General features: G+C 35.6%; 2 protein-coding genes across 4 annotated transcripts in view; both read left to right on the top strand.

Annotated features, from left to right (window-relative positions):
* The first annotated feature begins 441 nt into the window (after positions 1-441).
* Positions 442-4,803, top strand: LOC132052810 (ethylene-responsive transcription factor RAP2-7-like). 3 transcript variants are annotated; one of them, XM_059444495.1, is made up of 11 exons: positions 442-625; positions 656-988; positions 1,312-1,337; positions 1,476-1,506; positions 1,621-1,708; positions 2,038-2,183; positions 2,295-2,339; positions 2,457-2,560; positions 2,667-2,785; positions 3,074-3,190; positions 4,425-4,803. In XM_059444495.1, exons 1-11 carry the CDS (start codon positions 534-536, stop codon positions 4,641-4,643), a joined length of 1,320 nt encoding a protein of 439 aa, XP_059300478.1. In that variant the 5' UTR covers positions 442-533; the 3' UTR covers positions 4,644-4,803. The 3 variants fall into 3 exon arrangements, with proteins under 3 accessions (XP_059300478.1, XP_059300477.1, XP_059300480.1); XM_059444494.1 differs by having other exon boundaries at positions 442-988; XM_059444497.1 differs by lacking the exon at positions 2,295-2,339 and having other exon boundaries at positions 442-988.
* A 3,542-nt stretch (positions 4,804-8,345) lies between these two features.
* The window catches only part of LOC132052809 (probable RNA 3'-terminal phosphate cyclase-like protein), a 9,808-nt gene continuing 1,839 nt past the window's right edge, over positions 8,346-16,314 (top strand). Inside the window, exons 1-5 of the mRNA XM_059444493.1 lie at positions 8,346-8,573; positions 8,927-9,076; positions 10,044-10,225; positions 10,325-10,497; positions 10,557-10,770. Of these exons, the coding sequence (XP_059300476.1) occupies positions 8,369-8,573; positions 8,927-9,076; positions 10,044-10,225; positions 10,325-10,497; positions 10,557-10,770 (924 nt within the window). The 5' untranslated portion in view covers positions 8,346-8,368. The remainder of the gene's footprint in view (positions 8,574-8,926; positions 9,077-10,043; positions 10,226-10,324; positions 10,498-10,556; positions 10,771-16,314) is intronic.

Raw genomic sequence — 16,314 nt, 5'->3', positions numbered from 1 at the left:
TCTCCAATAAATTATGTCGTGAAAACAAAAACTTAAAAAAGATAAAATAAACACAAATCATATACAGCCAAAGTAGACGACAAAATGAAAAGGCCTAGGACCCGGTTTGAGAGGACTGGGGCCCCACTTTCTGTTTTTGGAAAACGCAAGAGAATACAAAAGAAAAAAAAGATTTTGTAATATTTCCCTATAAACCATAGTCTTCCCCAAAATAAGAGGAACCAAAAGTAGCCTCACACGTCCCATCTTTCTTAGTTTACTCAGATATACTCCTCATATACTTGTACTATATGTGTATATAATTAGATGAACCAGTTTCACACAACAGCTTACTCTTCTTTGATCAGCTTCTTTCGATGATCCTTCAATAAACGGAAATCACAGTTCGTCTGATTTCTGTTGCTCTTTTCATTGATAGTTGAAGCAAAGTGCATTTGATTGACGCTTCAAATTGTTTGCAAACTCGTTTTGTTTAACTGAGAAGTTGTATATACATACACATATATAGTTTTGATCGTTAATTGAATAGAATAATGATGTTGGATCTCAATGTAAATGTAATCTACGATGATGAGGTTGCAGAAGGTTCTGTAGTTGATGAACCAGGAACATCCAATTCATCATCGTTACGAAATGCGGAGACTACAACAACCAGGACCGGCGACGGCGACACGTGTTCCACACGCGCCGGTGCTGACGTGTTCGCCTTCAATTTCGGCATCCTCAAAGCTGAAACTAGCAATCATTCGGAGTTCGTGACTCGGCAGTTATTTCCGGTTGATGAGAACGGTGAGTTGAACCGGAAACAAACCGATCGGGTCATTCTCTCATCGGGTCGACCCGGTTTTGTGGATTTGCCAATAGTACAACAACCGGAGCAAGTGAAACCGCAAGTGAAGAAGAGTAGGAGAGGACCAAGGTCGAGAAGTTCACAGTATAGAGGTGTTACTTTTTACAGACGAACTGGTAGATGGGAATCACATATATGGTTAGTTCTCAAATTTTTTGACTGGATCATCATTTATTGCCAAATTGATACTCATCTGCCTCACAGTTTTTCGAGATTCAAACTTCTAAACTTTAACAGTAAATTCGAACATAAAAGCTTTTAAGTTTTGCAAAGTATAATTTATATATTTGAAAACTACGTAAAAAATACTAGTATAAATGGCAATAATTAACAACTTAAAATATTTAAAAGACATATGAAGAATCCCAGTCAAAGAAAAACTTGATTGAATCTCGAAATTGGGACAGAAGGAGTGAATAATAAATCGTCAGTTTTGTTAATATAACTACTATTGGATGCAGGGACTGTGGGAAACAAGTATATTTAGGTATGGATATTGCTATTTTAATCACATACAATTTGGTTAATTTCATTGTTCCTGTTGATTTTGGTGCTAAAGTTATATTTATAACATGTTTTCTGATTTTGGTAATTTTTGATTGGTTTTCTTGTTGGTTTATATTAGGTGGTTTTGATACTGCTCATACAGCAGCAAGGTAAAATAAATGTCATAGTTCTCAAATCTCAGATATGTTATCAAATTTTTCAACTTTACGTTATTTCCCAAATCAAATGATTTGATTGTATCTGTTTTCTTCTCCACTGTATAGAGCTTATGACAGAGCTGCAATTAAGTTCCGGGGCGTTGATGCTGATATCAACTTCAGCTTAAGTGATTACGAGGAAGATATGAAACAGGTCAGAAATGCAATGTTTTTATTTGGAAAAATATGTTTAAGGTCACTGTTTGTGGAGCCTTTGTTTAGACCATGTTCTCTGGGTTCATAATTGTTTCTGTTTTAAGTGGCATCAATTATTTGAATCATATACACTCAAACCTCTTTATAATAGCATCGTTTGTCCCGATATTTTCTTGGAACATATAATATATCATAACATTGTTATGGTTGTTTGGTTCCACAGAGAACATGGTTGTTATATGGTAGCTGTTATAAAGAGGTCTAACTGAATATGTATTCTGAACTATTTGGACTTTCTTTTTTTTTTTTTTTAAAAAAAAAACGCAGGTGCAAAACCTTGGTAAAGAAGAATTTGTGCACTTGCTACGACGCCACAGCAATGGTTTCTCAAGAGGGACCTCCAAATTCAGAGGAGTGACGCTACATAAATGTGGCAGATGGGAGGCTCGAATGGGGCAGTTCCTAGGCAAAAAGTAAGGAACAAATTAACTCATTGAAATTCTTGTAGAATTGGATTACAACTTAGGATAGTAGTTGGTCCAAGATGTGTATTCATAGAGGGGATTGCACTGCTTATATTGCAGGTATATATATCTTGGGCTATTCGACAGTGAAGTAGAAGCTGCAAGGTCCTAATGATCTTGAATTACCCTCTCTCTGATAATGAACTGTTATACTAAATTCTCAATTTCAATCATATGTAATCAATCCAACCCGTATCTCCCTCTTTATTTTCTGCAAAATAGGGCTTATGATAAGGCGGCAATCAAAACTAGCGGAAGGGAGGCTGTTACCAACTTTGAGCCAAGTGCATATGAAAGGGAAACAATGTCTGAACCTCAGAGTGAAGGTTTGCTCAAAAGTTCTTATTCATTTCCAAACTAATGTCGCTAATTCCAAGCAACAGTGCATTATCCATATCTGAATCTGTCTCATTTGTTATGCTTATGATGCAGGTAGAGAACACGATCTTGATCTGAACTTGGGGATATCAACCTCTTCTTCAAAGGAAAATGACAGGTTGGGGGGTCTTCGTTATCATCCTTACGATAAGCAAGATCCAACAAAATCAAAGGTATTAGCAGAGTAGCTTATATGTTTCTGTTGGTGCAGACTGAATTGGATTGAAATGTTCTCTTTTCTGTTATAGTCTTCTATGTTTACTTTTTCTCAAAGTTCACATGCAAGAGAATCTATTACAGTAAATTCGAATCCGAGGGATTTATTATTGGTAGTGAAACCTTCTTTTGTTAACTTGGATGGCCATTCCCGTTCACTCATAATTGTGATGAAACATGTCATGAACATTTTAATCTTTCTTTCTTGTAGATTGTAATAATCTATTTATGCTCTTTAACTATAGATGGATAAACCTGGTCCAGTAATAGTTGGAAGTTCACATCTCAAGGGACTACCAATGACGTCTCAACAAGCTCATTTGTGGACTGGAATCTATTCTAATTTCTCTTCCACCTACGAGGTAAGAATACTGACTCTACCTTCAGTCAGAGATTTGGGGCCAAATGAATTGATGGAATTCCCATTTATCTATGTTTAGTATTTTTTTTTCCTGAATTATGGTCAAATATGCATGTCTTCAGTTGCCAAACTATACATCTTCATGTCCCCCTCTAAGTGCTGGGATCATTTGTTTTATATAAAACTTTTCACCTTTTTTCTTCCGGTTTGGGGGGCTGAGAATCAATGACAATAGACAGGCTGTGGTGACTAAGCCAAGCAACAAGAGAACTTTTTCATTTATAAAAAAAAAAAAAAAAAAAAAAAAATTATCTTTAAGTAACCTAGCATATTTGTACTTTGTCATTTAATTGGGATAATGGCGAGGTTATTCCTCGGGTGCATCTTCTCATGTGGGATCATAGCCAGTAAAGGTAAACGAAGGTGATAGATCGATGAGGGCGCTCCAGCTTAATTCAAATTTCAATGCCTCTGTTGTGCCCTTTCTGCCACTTCTTAAATTGAATGCATCCCTTTAACCTTCGAAAATCTTCTCTCTATTAATTAAACTAAGATTCATGATAAGCTAAACAATAAAAACAAAAATTAGGGAAAGAGAACAGGGGAAGAAGAACAGCCTTTTACTTGCTTCGTCACGTCTTCCACATCTCTCACAGTCCCAGTTATCTTTCTTCAACAACAACAACATACCCAGTGTAGTCCCACCAAGTGGAGTCTGGGAAGGGTAGAGTGTACGTAGACCTTAACCCTACCTTGGGAGATATAGAGGCTGTTTCCGATAGATTCTCGGCTCAGAATAAAGCAGGTCAAATAAGAAAAATGAACAATAACTGCAACAAAACAATATGCTAAGCGAAGAACAAGAGACTGTAAATAATAGTTGAAATCGAAGGCAAAGGAACTACATGAGAAATACGAGACAACTCTCTACTACCTATTAACCATCTACACAATTATCTTTCTTCATTCTTATATATTTTGACTTTGTTTCGTCTTTTTTTGCCATCGATAAGTTAGATGGAAGAGGAAGATTCATAGAATTATATTAGGAGATATATGGTAATGATAAGACTTTGTTACAAGCTAGATGTATAACTTTATGATGAAGGCCTTTGCTTTGCTTTTCTCTTTATTCTCTTGGAGGTTTCTAAAGTTGGATGATGTTAAATACCAATCTGAGTTTAAAGCATATTACCACAGTTAAAGCTTCAATATTAATTAAAATCATTTCACAGGGAAGAACATCTGACAAGAGAAAGGATATAGGTTCATCAGAAGGACCTCCAAATTGGGCAGTGCAAATGCCCAGTCAGGTTGATACAACCCCAGTGACAATGTTCTGCACTGCAGCATCATCAGGATTCTTCATTCCAGCTACTTCAGCATCTGCATTGGCACCGTCAACAAACGCCTCGCGGTGCTTTTACCACATCAGCCCCCGCCTACCACCATAATGACATGTCCTCCTCAGTAACTAGTAATATAGATGAAAAACATAGTCATTGATTTGTTTTGTAAGATCTAAATGTCAAGTCAATTACATTTTTGTGGATCAGATATTTTTTAAAACTGCTTCAGATCTGAGAGGTAGAGATTCGAACTTTCATTGCAGAATGGCTATAGTATACATTCTATAGTATACATTTGTGCTTTCCTTGCCCGTATTGTTGTTTATCTTGGTGCAAAGTTCCATTCTTCCTCCAAGACTTGTGTCTCTATTAATGATTGAATCGTGGTGGGAACCAAAGTCCAGTTGGATTTTAATGGCTCTCAATTCATACCCATGAACCCTTTAACACAGTTTTGTTGGTTTTGACTCAGATTTGGTACTGAGGATTAGGTTTTCTGTTTTCTAAGTTGGTTGCCCTTCATATAGATCTATCGCTTTAAGTTATAAAGAAACATCAAAACTTGCGTTACCAATTCAAACACCCTCTTTGTGGACGAAAAGGCTGACATTGAGGAATGACCTTTCTTGTTTCATATATGCCACTCATTTGGTGGAGTTTTCCATGCTTCTTGTTTTTCCTAATGTCAATATTTGCTTTTTCTTACTATTTAGAAACGATTATGTTTAACAGAAGGTTTAGTAACACAACGGATAAAATAAAATCATTAGATCTTTGGTTGATCGTCTTACGTAGAATTTCAAATGGGTCAATAAATGTTACGTTATGATTGTTGAAAATGTTAGTAACAGAGAGATTATTTTAGATAGAGGAAGTCTCAAGAGACCTATGATCTCTAAGAATCCATACAACTTTAGCAAAGAACAACCAATGAAAGCAAAAGATAGATAAACTACACGATTAGTTGAGTTCAAACCTTGCCATGCTGGTAAATGTACATAGCCTTATTACTTTTCTAGAAATTTTATGCCAGCATTTGAGAAAATGTGAAATTTGGAGAACCTCTAGCTTCTGAAAACTCGGTACTGGAATGAAATAGACCAGGATAAAAAGAAGTGAAAATAGAATTTATATAGCCGATGCCAACTAAACTTGTGGATTGAGGCATAATTGTTATTGCTGCCAATAAGACAAAGTTCAAGAAGTAAAAGGATAACACTTCAGAAAAAATTTCATCACGAAAACATACCTTATGGATCAAAAAAAAAAAAAAAACAGATCAAATTTGATTTTTCGTGAAAACCAATAACTCCTAACAATTTAGCTTGAACTAATGACACTTGGATCAGGAGCAGAACATTCCCCTAGTTTAAACAAGCAAAGCTTCAATAAATATATCTTCATTGACTTCTCTTTCCAATTATACTAACAACCAAGTAAACAAGCTACAACATTTTTTCTAATAAACAAAAATGAGCTTTGTTTGATTGTGCGATTTATTAAGGATATATAAAACTAAAACCTGATTCCCCACGCCCAGCCATGAAGACAGGAGAATCACTGGAAAATTTCTTGTTTAAGCTTTCACAACAATAGACACGCATAGGTTAGAACCTCACTACCTGTGTCATTGCCCCAAGCACAAAGACATCGCAAAGTTAAATCAAGCATGTGTCCTGTCTATACCGGTGTGCTGAGTCTCATCTCAGCTTTCAGCTGGAAGTGGAATCATAAAAGAAAAAACGGCACTTAGTGCATACGAACAGACAATCAAGCAGGAACAATTTTTTTTTTTTTTTTTTTTTTTTTTGAGGAGTAATCAAACAGAAATAACTTTGCAGTCATGATATATATATAAAGAGTTTCAGGCAACCACGTGAGGAGAAGAGGGTTGGAAATAGAGGGAACTAGTCTCTCTCAAGCTTATCAAATAATTAGGTCTGCTTGGTTACTATTACCTATCATGATCGGATATTACTAGATTATTTCAAATGGGAAACGGCGTATGGATGATCTTCCAACAAATCACTTCTACGCAAATGATACCCTACTGGCTCAGTGAAACTGGTTGATTTCTTATACATCTATTAGTTGATTGTCTAAGCAATCATCATAACCTAACCAAACAAGCTTAGACTGACAAGATTTCACGACATATATAATTTTTTAAAGGAACAACATAGCTTGCGCATACCTCAATCAAACCACCAATTACCTGCTACTTTTCCACCAACACATATATCGGGTAACAATGCCCACCCATCATGGTTTAGAAAGATAGGAAGAATTTAACTTGCATCGCCTCTGCTAGGGCTGTTAACAAACCCTTCAATCGATAGCCTACCCCCTTGGGGGCGGTTTGATGACATATGTAAGGCAAAGCTAAATCGATAACGTATAACTTTCTCAAGCCGAGAGCAGCAATAATACAACATCCGTAGGAAAATTCATGATAAAGATATCGCTCATTATTTGGGAAAACCACTATATATATATATATACACTGCAGAATTGATGGTTCTGCTACCTTATTACATTTATGATATTAGAAAGTTCTTTCATCCTCGTAAACTTACCAGTACTGAAGAAAAGTTAATAGACTCAGTAGAGAAGTACTGACCTGTTGGTTTATGGAAAACCCTATTTTAGAGTGCTTGATCCTGCACAAATCTGAAAGCAGCTTCAATCCGAAAGTCCTGTATGAGATTCACCTTAAAGACCGCCAACCTATCAGTCTGTCATGTTTCCTCACGATATGAGATATCTGCTTAATTATTTTTCGTGCCATGTAGCATCATAATATGGAGAAGCTCAAACAAATCTTGTAGTAGCAAATGACCTCCCTAATTCATAATTTCTTCAATAACCACACAGGCCTTTGATAGACAGAGAGAGACGGGTTTGGCTTCAATTGATGGGAAGTTTCTTATGGTACTAATTATCGATTCCGGATAGGGTACCAATTGTGGCGACGGGTATGGATCATTGATCTTAATTTCAGACTTAATATATCTACAATCCCTTAAACTTATCTTTAAGCATCTATTAGTTAGTTAAGTTAGCCATCAAAATGTGTCACCTCCCGAGATTTTACGTCTTATAGAGGCTAATGCATCAAAGTAAAGAAAGTGACTTATTTTAAGTGGTTAACTTATCTACGTAATTGACATTTGAGAACACCTGCAAATGTTTTTTCCAAAATTCTGGAAGAATCTAATAGAACAAGTCATAGTTCGAGTGTCTAAATAAAATTTACTAACAAACTTAAGAGGCTATCTATATATTAAGGCTGATTTGGTTCGCTAATAAGTTGGCAAATGCATGTCAAATACGATATCAAATAAGTAGCATAATACGGAAATCATGGGGTAATTTTTTTTTGTTTCAATATGATAATTCGCTATATACAAAAGTATGCACACTCCTAGTCGTATTCTTGCTTGTGTGTTTGGGAACTAATAATAGTCAAATTTAATTTTTTAAAAGAGTAATTAATGAGGTTAATTTAGTAAAATAAATTCGTACTTAATAATTTTTTTAAAAGGAAGTGTCAATTTAACAGTTAACACCAAGTAAAACAGGACCAATGGAATAAGGACCAGTTTTATAACGAGAAAACCAAAAAATTGAACCCGGCAACGGCTTTCAGCCCTGAAATTCTTGCCGCCGCTAACTTGCTATCTTTCCATCGCTAACTCCATCTTTTTTGTTTATCTGACAGAACCAAATGTATGTTTATTCTCTACATACTTTCCTTTAATATTGACTCTCAGTAGGCAACTAACACTTTCAGAGAATATACTATAGTAGATTGTATAGGTGAACTGAAGATGGGGAAAGTATCATACATGAAGCTGAAGGGAAGTCAGAACTTAAGACTACGTCTATTGCTGGCGACCCTTTCATTAAAATCAATTATAATTGAGGATATACGTGCTGATTCTACTTGGCCTGGCCTTCGTCCACATGAGGTCTCTTTCCTCCGTCTCCGTGAAAAAGTTTCTGATGATTGTCTCGTTGAAATCAATGAAACTGGTAAACTCGTTGCTTATATTATCTGCTAAATTGGTCCTTTTTTAATTGAGATAATGGTAAACTAACACTTTTTATATGTTGTTTCCTTTTCCTAATTGAACTATCACCATCTACTATTAAAATACACTTCGAAGCTACGTCAAGTAGGTAAAAGAAACAGCTGCTAGTTGGCCTAATCAGTTTCTAGATGTGTTTTAATACATAGATGGTGATAGTTCAGGTAGGACATGGAACAATTGATAGTTTGGGTATGAAACTCGCTAAAAAGTGATAGTAAGGTGTGTTTTTGACCATTAACTCTTCTTTTTTGGTTGAGGATATTAGCCATAAACCTATTGTACTATTTTTGGCAGGTACAAAACTGAAGTACAAACCAGGAATTATAATGGGAGGGAGGCATTTAGTTCATGATTGTGGTGTTAGTCGCTCCATTACCTACTTCTTGGAACCGTTGATTGTGCTCGGTTTGTTTGGAAAGAAACCACTCGCCATTAGGCTTAAAGGCACTCTCTTTTTTATAACTTCTTTGATTTTTTTAGGTGGTTTGATGTTTGTTTTGCCCTTTAGCTCTAGTTTCAACTAATTCTGTTAGGCAATAACTTTATACTAATGGTAGTTGAATCATAAGTTCGTTACTTTTACTACATGCATTGGGTGATATGGGGCATTCTTGTTCAGATGCAAGGAAGAATTGGACTGATGTGTATATATTCATATTTTATATGCTTTTATTGATGTCCTGCTTCTTTTATATCATGGAAACCATCATGATTTAGTCTAATTTCAGAATTGTAGCAAGCAGAGTACCACGCACGTCTTGATTGAATAGTGAAAGTCCAAGTGCTCTTTAGATGTATTAGATAAGCACTAGCAAGATTAGTTAGTTAGCCGTATGTTGTTCATTCTTATCTATTAGTTATAGAGTCTATTCTTTTGAACCTATCTAAACGAAGAGGAAGGCGCCATTGGATCAGTGAAATTAGATGGCCTCAATTTCGTGTGGGTTACACGTGGTTTTTAGGGTACTGTTAGTTTTTTAATATTGACTAACAAAAGGATTAAACCTGCTCATTTTGGGAAATTATAAGGATGTTCTTTGTTCATTGAGTTACTTTAAGGATGTAGTTTAGTTTGTGGGTATAATTTAAGGATGTTCTTCGCCAAAACTCGGTGCCATGTAAGTTGAAGACATAAAAATGAAGATAGAATCTGGAGATAGGTTTGTTATCAAGTAAAATTGGCCGGGTTTAGTTGCTCAAGAAGCTCACAGGAGCTCTAATATCACTCCCATGAAGAGTTGTGAAGTGCAAAGATAAAACCCAAAAAGTACTGAAGTTGGCTCTCGCTTTGAATTTTACAACTATAAGACATTAAAACCATTGATTTCCTTATAACCAAGGTGAGTCAGAAAATGCTGCAATTAATTTATGGATTTGGTCTTTATCATTAAGCTTGAACCAACCTTTTCAGGGATCACAAATGATTCAAAGGACCCATCTATTGATACTTTTCGATCGACTACTTTGCCTATAATGAAGCAATTCGGAGTCCCTCCAGAAGGATTGGAACTGAAAATTGAGAGTCGGGGAGTTCCTCCTAAAGGTGGTGGAGAAGTAGTTCTTTCTGTCCCTGTGGTTCCAAATAGTTTAAAGGTGAGTTTTTTTTTTTCTCATTATCTTCATTGTTTTGTATTCTGAGGGTAGCTCAGAAACTTAAAATGATTTTTCGACCAATTGTTGGCTGCTAGACAGGCTACTAAATGGGTTGACGAAGGTCTGTTGAAGAGAATTAGAGGTGTTTCCTTTTCAACTAGAGTCTCTGTTCAGTTTGAGAATACTGTGATACACGCAGCTCATGGAATCTTGAATCCTTTGCTTTCACATGTTCACATCTTTACAGATCATAAAGCTGGAATGTATGATGAGTTACAGTCCTGGTCATGTTTTAACTTGGACTATGTCTGAAGATCAAGTTTGATTGCAGGTCACCTGGCTATGGAATTTCTCTAGTGGCGGAGACTACATCTAGTTGTGTTATATCTGCTGATACTGCAGTTTCTTATGCAAAAGGAGAAGATGATGCTGACCTAGAGGATGATAGGAAAGATCTGATCCCTGCTGAGGAAGTTGGCGAGCAAATTGCTTCTGCCCTACTTGCGGAAATAAAACAGGGGGGAGTAGTTGATTCAACACATCAGGTACGTTAATCCTCTTCGTGAATTCTATCTAGCTGATCAGGCAACGTTCTACATGACAATCTGTCTTGTCTTTTAGACTTTTACTTTTGCATCTCCATATGAACCTCTACTGAGTCCTATTATACAGTTATCAGCATTCCGGACTTGGCCTTTTCCTATTTTACGTGCTTGTGTGGTGCTTCATAAATGTGATTATTGTTCCACCCCGCACTTTCAGAGCATGAGCATGCCACGTACATCACCGTAGTAATGGAGCATTGGAGACGTCCCATGAGTTTTGGAAGGTACAAGCCATGGGAAGTAGGTAACAATGAAGTAAAGGATGAATTACGATCTCGTAAGTCGTAATCGAGAAGGACAATCTTGAAACACAAGAACATGATCATTATCAAGTATAATAAATGATAAATATTATGTAGGGGGAGTTTTGGAAGATTCCAGGATCAAGCAAATCAAAGAAAATAAGTTTGTCAAAATTTGGAACAATTTGGCAGAATTAAGGACAGAATTTTGGGTCAACTTTGGAGGGATATATCTCCAGGTATATGGGGAGTTTTAAGGTGTTTCAAAAGCTTAAAATGAAGTTCGTCGAGTCTAGTTTCCAACGCAATAAACTGCTCATCGATACGACGTCGGAGTAGAGAATTATGGACGTTATAAATTCAGCTGACAGTGCTGCTACAGTATTGCTACAGTGTGATACAGTGCACCGACTTTAGCACCTATAAAAGGGTTAAAAACCCCATTTTCTCCATCATAATCTTCTAAAAATTTCCAGAAAATTCAGCCAAAGCAAGAGAGATTATATATCACATAAAAGCGAGGATTTTGAGAGATTTCAAGTTACGGAGTATTAATCGAGGTTCGGACAACGTGTAGTCACGATTATAGTTTTGTCTTGCGGCGGAATTGTCTTGGATTCAAAGTAAATACTGAACATATTGCTGCTCTTGAAAGAATAAGGTATGAATCTCTCCTTATTAATATTAATTTCAGTTTATTTATGGAGATAAAGTTATTACATAGTTGTATAATAAGTTGGATAGTTGAGAAACTTGGAAAACATCGTGTGAGATGTTTTATGGAGCCTATTGGTGTTAATAATGTTGTTGTGATGTTGGTATTGTTGGTTATTGGATTGTGATTTCGGGCTAGGCATATAAACAGCGGAGATGCTGCCCGAATTTCGATAGATTCTAAACGGATTTAAATTAAGGGTTTAAGACGAGCGTATGACGATGAGCCTAACAATAGTATGAATGTTTGTATATGTAGATTACGAGGCTACGAATGATCTTAAGTGAATTGCAAGACAGGAAGTAAGTCGGAAGTCGAGAAATTATCTTCCAGGTATGTTAAGGCTAGTCCCTTTCTTTCAAAAGGCATGATTCCTATGCTATGATTCCATATATGTTTTCATAACCTTCTTACTTTCAAAAGTTAGAAGTTCATGATTCATAGAGTTCATGATTCAAAGGCATGACTTCTTTCTTGATAATCCATAAATATTTTCCAAAAATGTCCCTATTTTTTCGGGTAAAAGATTTATGATTCTTTAACAGCTTTTATGACAACAACAACGGACATGTTTTTATAATGTTAATGACGATGCTAAAGATGAGAATGTTTACGTGATGATTACGACGATGATGATGATTTCATGTTTAAAAGTCCCAAGCTTATGATTTTAATGTGAATATGAGAATGTTGAGTTATTTTCGTGATTTTCTTGATTTTTATTCATTGTTGTTGATCTCGCCTTATGATAATTGTTCCTTCAAGGTGAGATAGAGCGATGATGATTATTCCATAATATAATCGGAATTCGACCTTACGTCACTACGATGTATTTATGGCTTTTATTTGGCTCTCGGGCATGCTTTATATATATATATGTATTTTTTCACACGCACTTGTTGCGCTATAGTCGGCCGGGCATGGCATGTAGATGTGCACACCGCTGCTACGGTGGACATGTTATGATATTGCCCGGACGCGGGCTAATGATGATAACACCGAGCCTTAATGGCCGGGCATGATACTATATATATGACACCAAGCAATGGCCGGGCATGATACTATATATATGACCTGCAGGAGCCTTAATGGCCGGGCATGGTACTATGTATATATATAAAATGTTTTTTAAAGGCTAAACATGCATGATATCAACCTTATAGAACATTCGGATGTACATGTTATCTCTCTTATTCCATGTTACCTTTCATAGCTATATTATGTTGTTATTCATACTTACATACTCGATTGCATTATTAAATATTTGACGTCCCTTCTTAATAGACCTGTGACGCTCGTACCCGCGTGGTAGGCGAGAGAGACGGATACGACCGTATGTGTCCTACCGTGGTTCTCGGAGCACTCCACCGCTTACTCCGGAGCATTCTATTTGGTATTGTCTTTATGATCATTTGTGTTCTATGTAGAGGCTCGTAGACGTGTTTACAGTTAGATGTTTTATAGCTCCACTGGTTCATATTGTTGTATAATATATTGGTGGTCTTGTCGGCCTTATTTTGAGATCTTGATACTTTCTTTATTGTATATTATCGGCTTTATGATATACGTTATGTTGTGGCGACGCTTATCGGTCCGACATGTACATATGTCTTTGAATGAGCGGATATTCCTATTTTGGGCCTTTTAAACGTGCGGTGTTCTTGGAGTTATGGGTTATAATGTTCAAAGTAACGGATAAGTCAGGTGGTTCCCGGCCTACGGGTCGGAGCCCGTTATACTCCTAGTAGGGGTGTGACAATTATGATGTGCTTATGAGTACTTTACAGTGAATCCTGGAACAAGTTTCTCCACCATTCATAAACATTGCCCAGCTAAGCACGATTTCGGGCTAAAAATAACAAGGATTTCTACTTTAATGCTCTCTCCGTTCCATGTGTTATACCCCATTTTAACCAGGTCAAAACGAAGTACAACATATTGGTGATTCCTATATTATTTTATTTAAGGAGTCGCCACCTAAATATTTTAACGGTGAATTAGGACACCTAATTGTTAACTAAATAATGCTAAACTAAACTCTACTTTTTAAGGGCTTACGAGCCTAATAAATTCTAAGAGTAAGGGTTAAATATCACAATGGGAAGGTGTTAGGCATCCATTAGAATCGAAGTGATTACGATTCTGAAATAAAAACTTAGGTTAATCAAAAAGGGTTAAAATATATTACTAAAATAGTTTAAAGAAAAATAAAATGTCTATTATAACTAGGTGCGGATTAGCTTTTAAGATACGATAATGCTTATAATTTACTCACTTTAACTATATATTCTCAAATGAAATGAACGAAAAGCCATTGCATTTTTTAAAAAGGGAGATCCAAATTAATTAAAAAGCAAAACTTTTGATTTTTTAATGTATCAAAAAGAGCGTGAAGGCATTTATTTCCAATTGAAGAAAATCACCAAATATTTAACTGGCTTGCAGGGTCTAAATAACTTTTGTACTTGAACTTGAAAAATAACTATAAGTGATTAATTTTTAGCAAAGCTCGATAACTTAATTTTAAAATGTGAGCACTTCATCTAATCATTCATTTTTTTTTTTTTTACGTATGCATTTGAAGCCACTGAAAAATCGTAAAGAAAAAAAAAAACATGTTTCGGTAGCATTTCAAATCATAAAATCATTTTAAAATAAAAAAAATAAAAAAAAAACCACTGAGGAATGAGCTTAAGAGATGAAATAATTCTTAATATTGCTGGAATGAGCATCAAATCCTCATTATCTTTAGCATCCACTCTCTAGTTGACTTAGACGTGAAGACTTGATAGGATGATGGAAGTTTGATATGTTGTTTGTAATTTATCGGGGAACAGGGAAATGGGAATAGTGAGAGATGGGAGAAATGTGACTCTAAAATAAGAAGAATAGAATAAAAAAAAAGTTAACTACTAATTTCTCCCCTATGTCAACTACCCTTTCTAAGTCGATAATTATCCCTGGACCTATTCTTCTTGCAAGAAAATTAAAGAAAAGTTAGAAACATTGCTAAAAGATTATAATAGCGCCACATAAAGAAAACTAGGAAAGTAACTCCCTCGCTCTCATTTTGTACTTCTGTTCGGATGGGAAAGAGAGAGAGAGAGAGGAGATATATAACGAGGGATGGAAGCTTCGTCGCCCCTCTTCCGATTGCCTTTCTGTTCAGAGGTATCGCAAGGTGGGCCAAACATATGTATGCAGATTCCTCAACTATCGATAAAGTTTTGAGTCTCGCTTGACTCAAGAATGCTCCCATATGCCATGAAAAAACAAAGAAAGAAAATATAAAGAATTAGGAAATGAAACAGATTTAATAAGGAAAATAAATAGACAAAGATGAATTCTAAAAAAAATGACCAGCCAAGTCCAATAAGATACAAATCGCAAAGAGAAAGAAAAACAAACATGAAACTTAATTGCAAGCATAAACTAAAATCGACAAGGTTCAAAGAATCGGTATGAGAATCATTTTTAGGGACTCGACAAGACTGGGATAAAACAACTCTTTAGTGTAGACATATATGCTGAAATTCAAATCCGCAGTTTCAAGATCCATGTTAAAACATGCTTATCAAACCATTATACAGCAATTCAAATGTTCCTTATCTAAATGACGCATAAGAAGCACCTATCATGATATCAAAGTCTAGATGGCTTGATTCTCATTTCAAACTAAATCCTTAAACATGCCACATACAAACTAACAACCACTTATAAGTTATTACCTAGTTTCAAAATCATACAATAATTTTCTTTCAATCCTATTGAGTTACCCAATCCATCGAAAAACCTCATACTGATCACAGATACCTTATGGTCCATTCCAATAATATTAGGTCCAAATAAATCATGTCTAATGGTCACCAGCCGAACTGATACGTTAATGTGTCAAACATAAGCAGGTAAATGGACTATGAAAACATAAGATTAAGCCTAAACAAGAAATATATTATTTGGACATGGTTTTAAACTGAGTTAACATCGAAAACAAATCAGTCTAACATGGCAAAAGAGGTAGACTGCCAACTGGAAAAAAAAAACAATCAAAGCTAACTGGGGATTGACATTTATAGACATATTTAACAGTATCTGTACATGAACCAATGTCCCTAAACTAGCAACTACCAAATGTGATTAGCCATGAATGACCAACAACTTAAACTAGCAGCCACATGTACATTAATCAAGCTAAGCTACTCATTTACAGAGAATATCTAGCCAATATTTAACCATTTGACATGTTTTAAGCTAAAATAGAGCAGCAGCTTAACTAAACAGCAACTACGTACATATCAATCCTACATAAACTAACATTAACACAACTAACTAAAAGCAGCTAAACATACCCTAAACATGTTTAAGCTAAATTAGAACAACGATTGAACATATATCAAGCATACTTAATACTAACACTACCAAGAAGCAATCAAATAGCAATTAAAACGCATGATGAGTTAACTACTAGAGCAAAACAAAAAAAAAACATAAGACAACTTAAAGGAGAAAGGATTACCTTTTAATGGT

Source organism: Lycium ferocissimum, chromosome 4, assembly GCF_029784015.1.
Source record: "Lycium ferocissimum isolate CSIRO_LF1 chromosome 4, AGI_CSIRO_Lferr_CH_V1, whole genome shotgun sequence".
Lineage (NCBI taxonomy): Eukaryota > Viridiplantae > Streptophyta > Magnoliopsida > Solanales > Solanaceae > Lycium > Lycium ferocissimum.
Note: the sequence above shows the minus strand (reverse complement) of the source record. Positions and strands in the feature narration are given on the sequence as shown.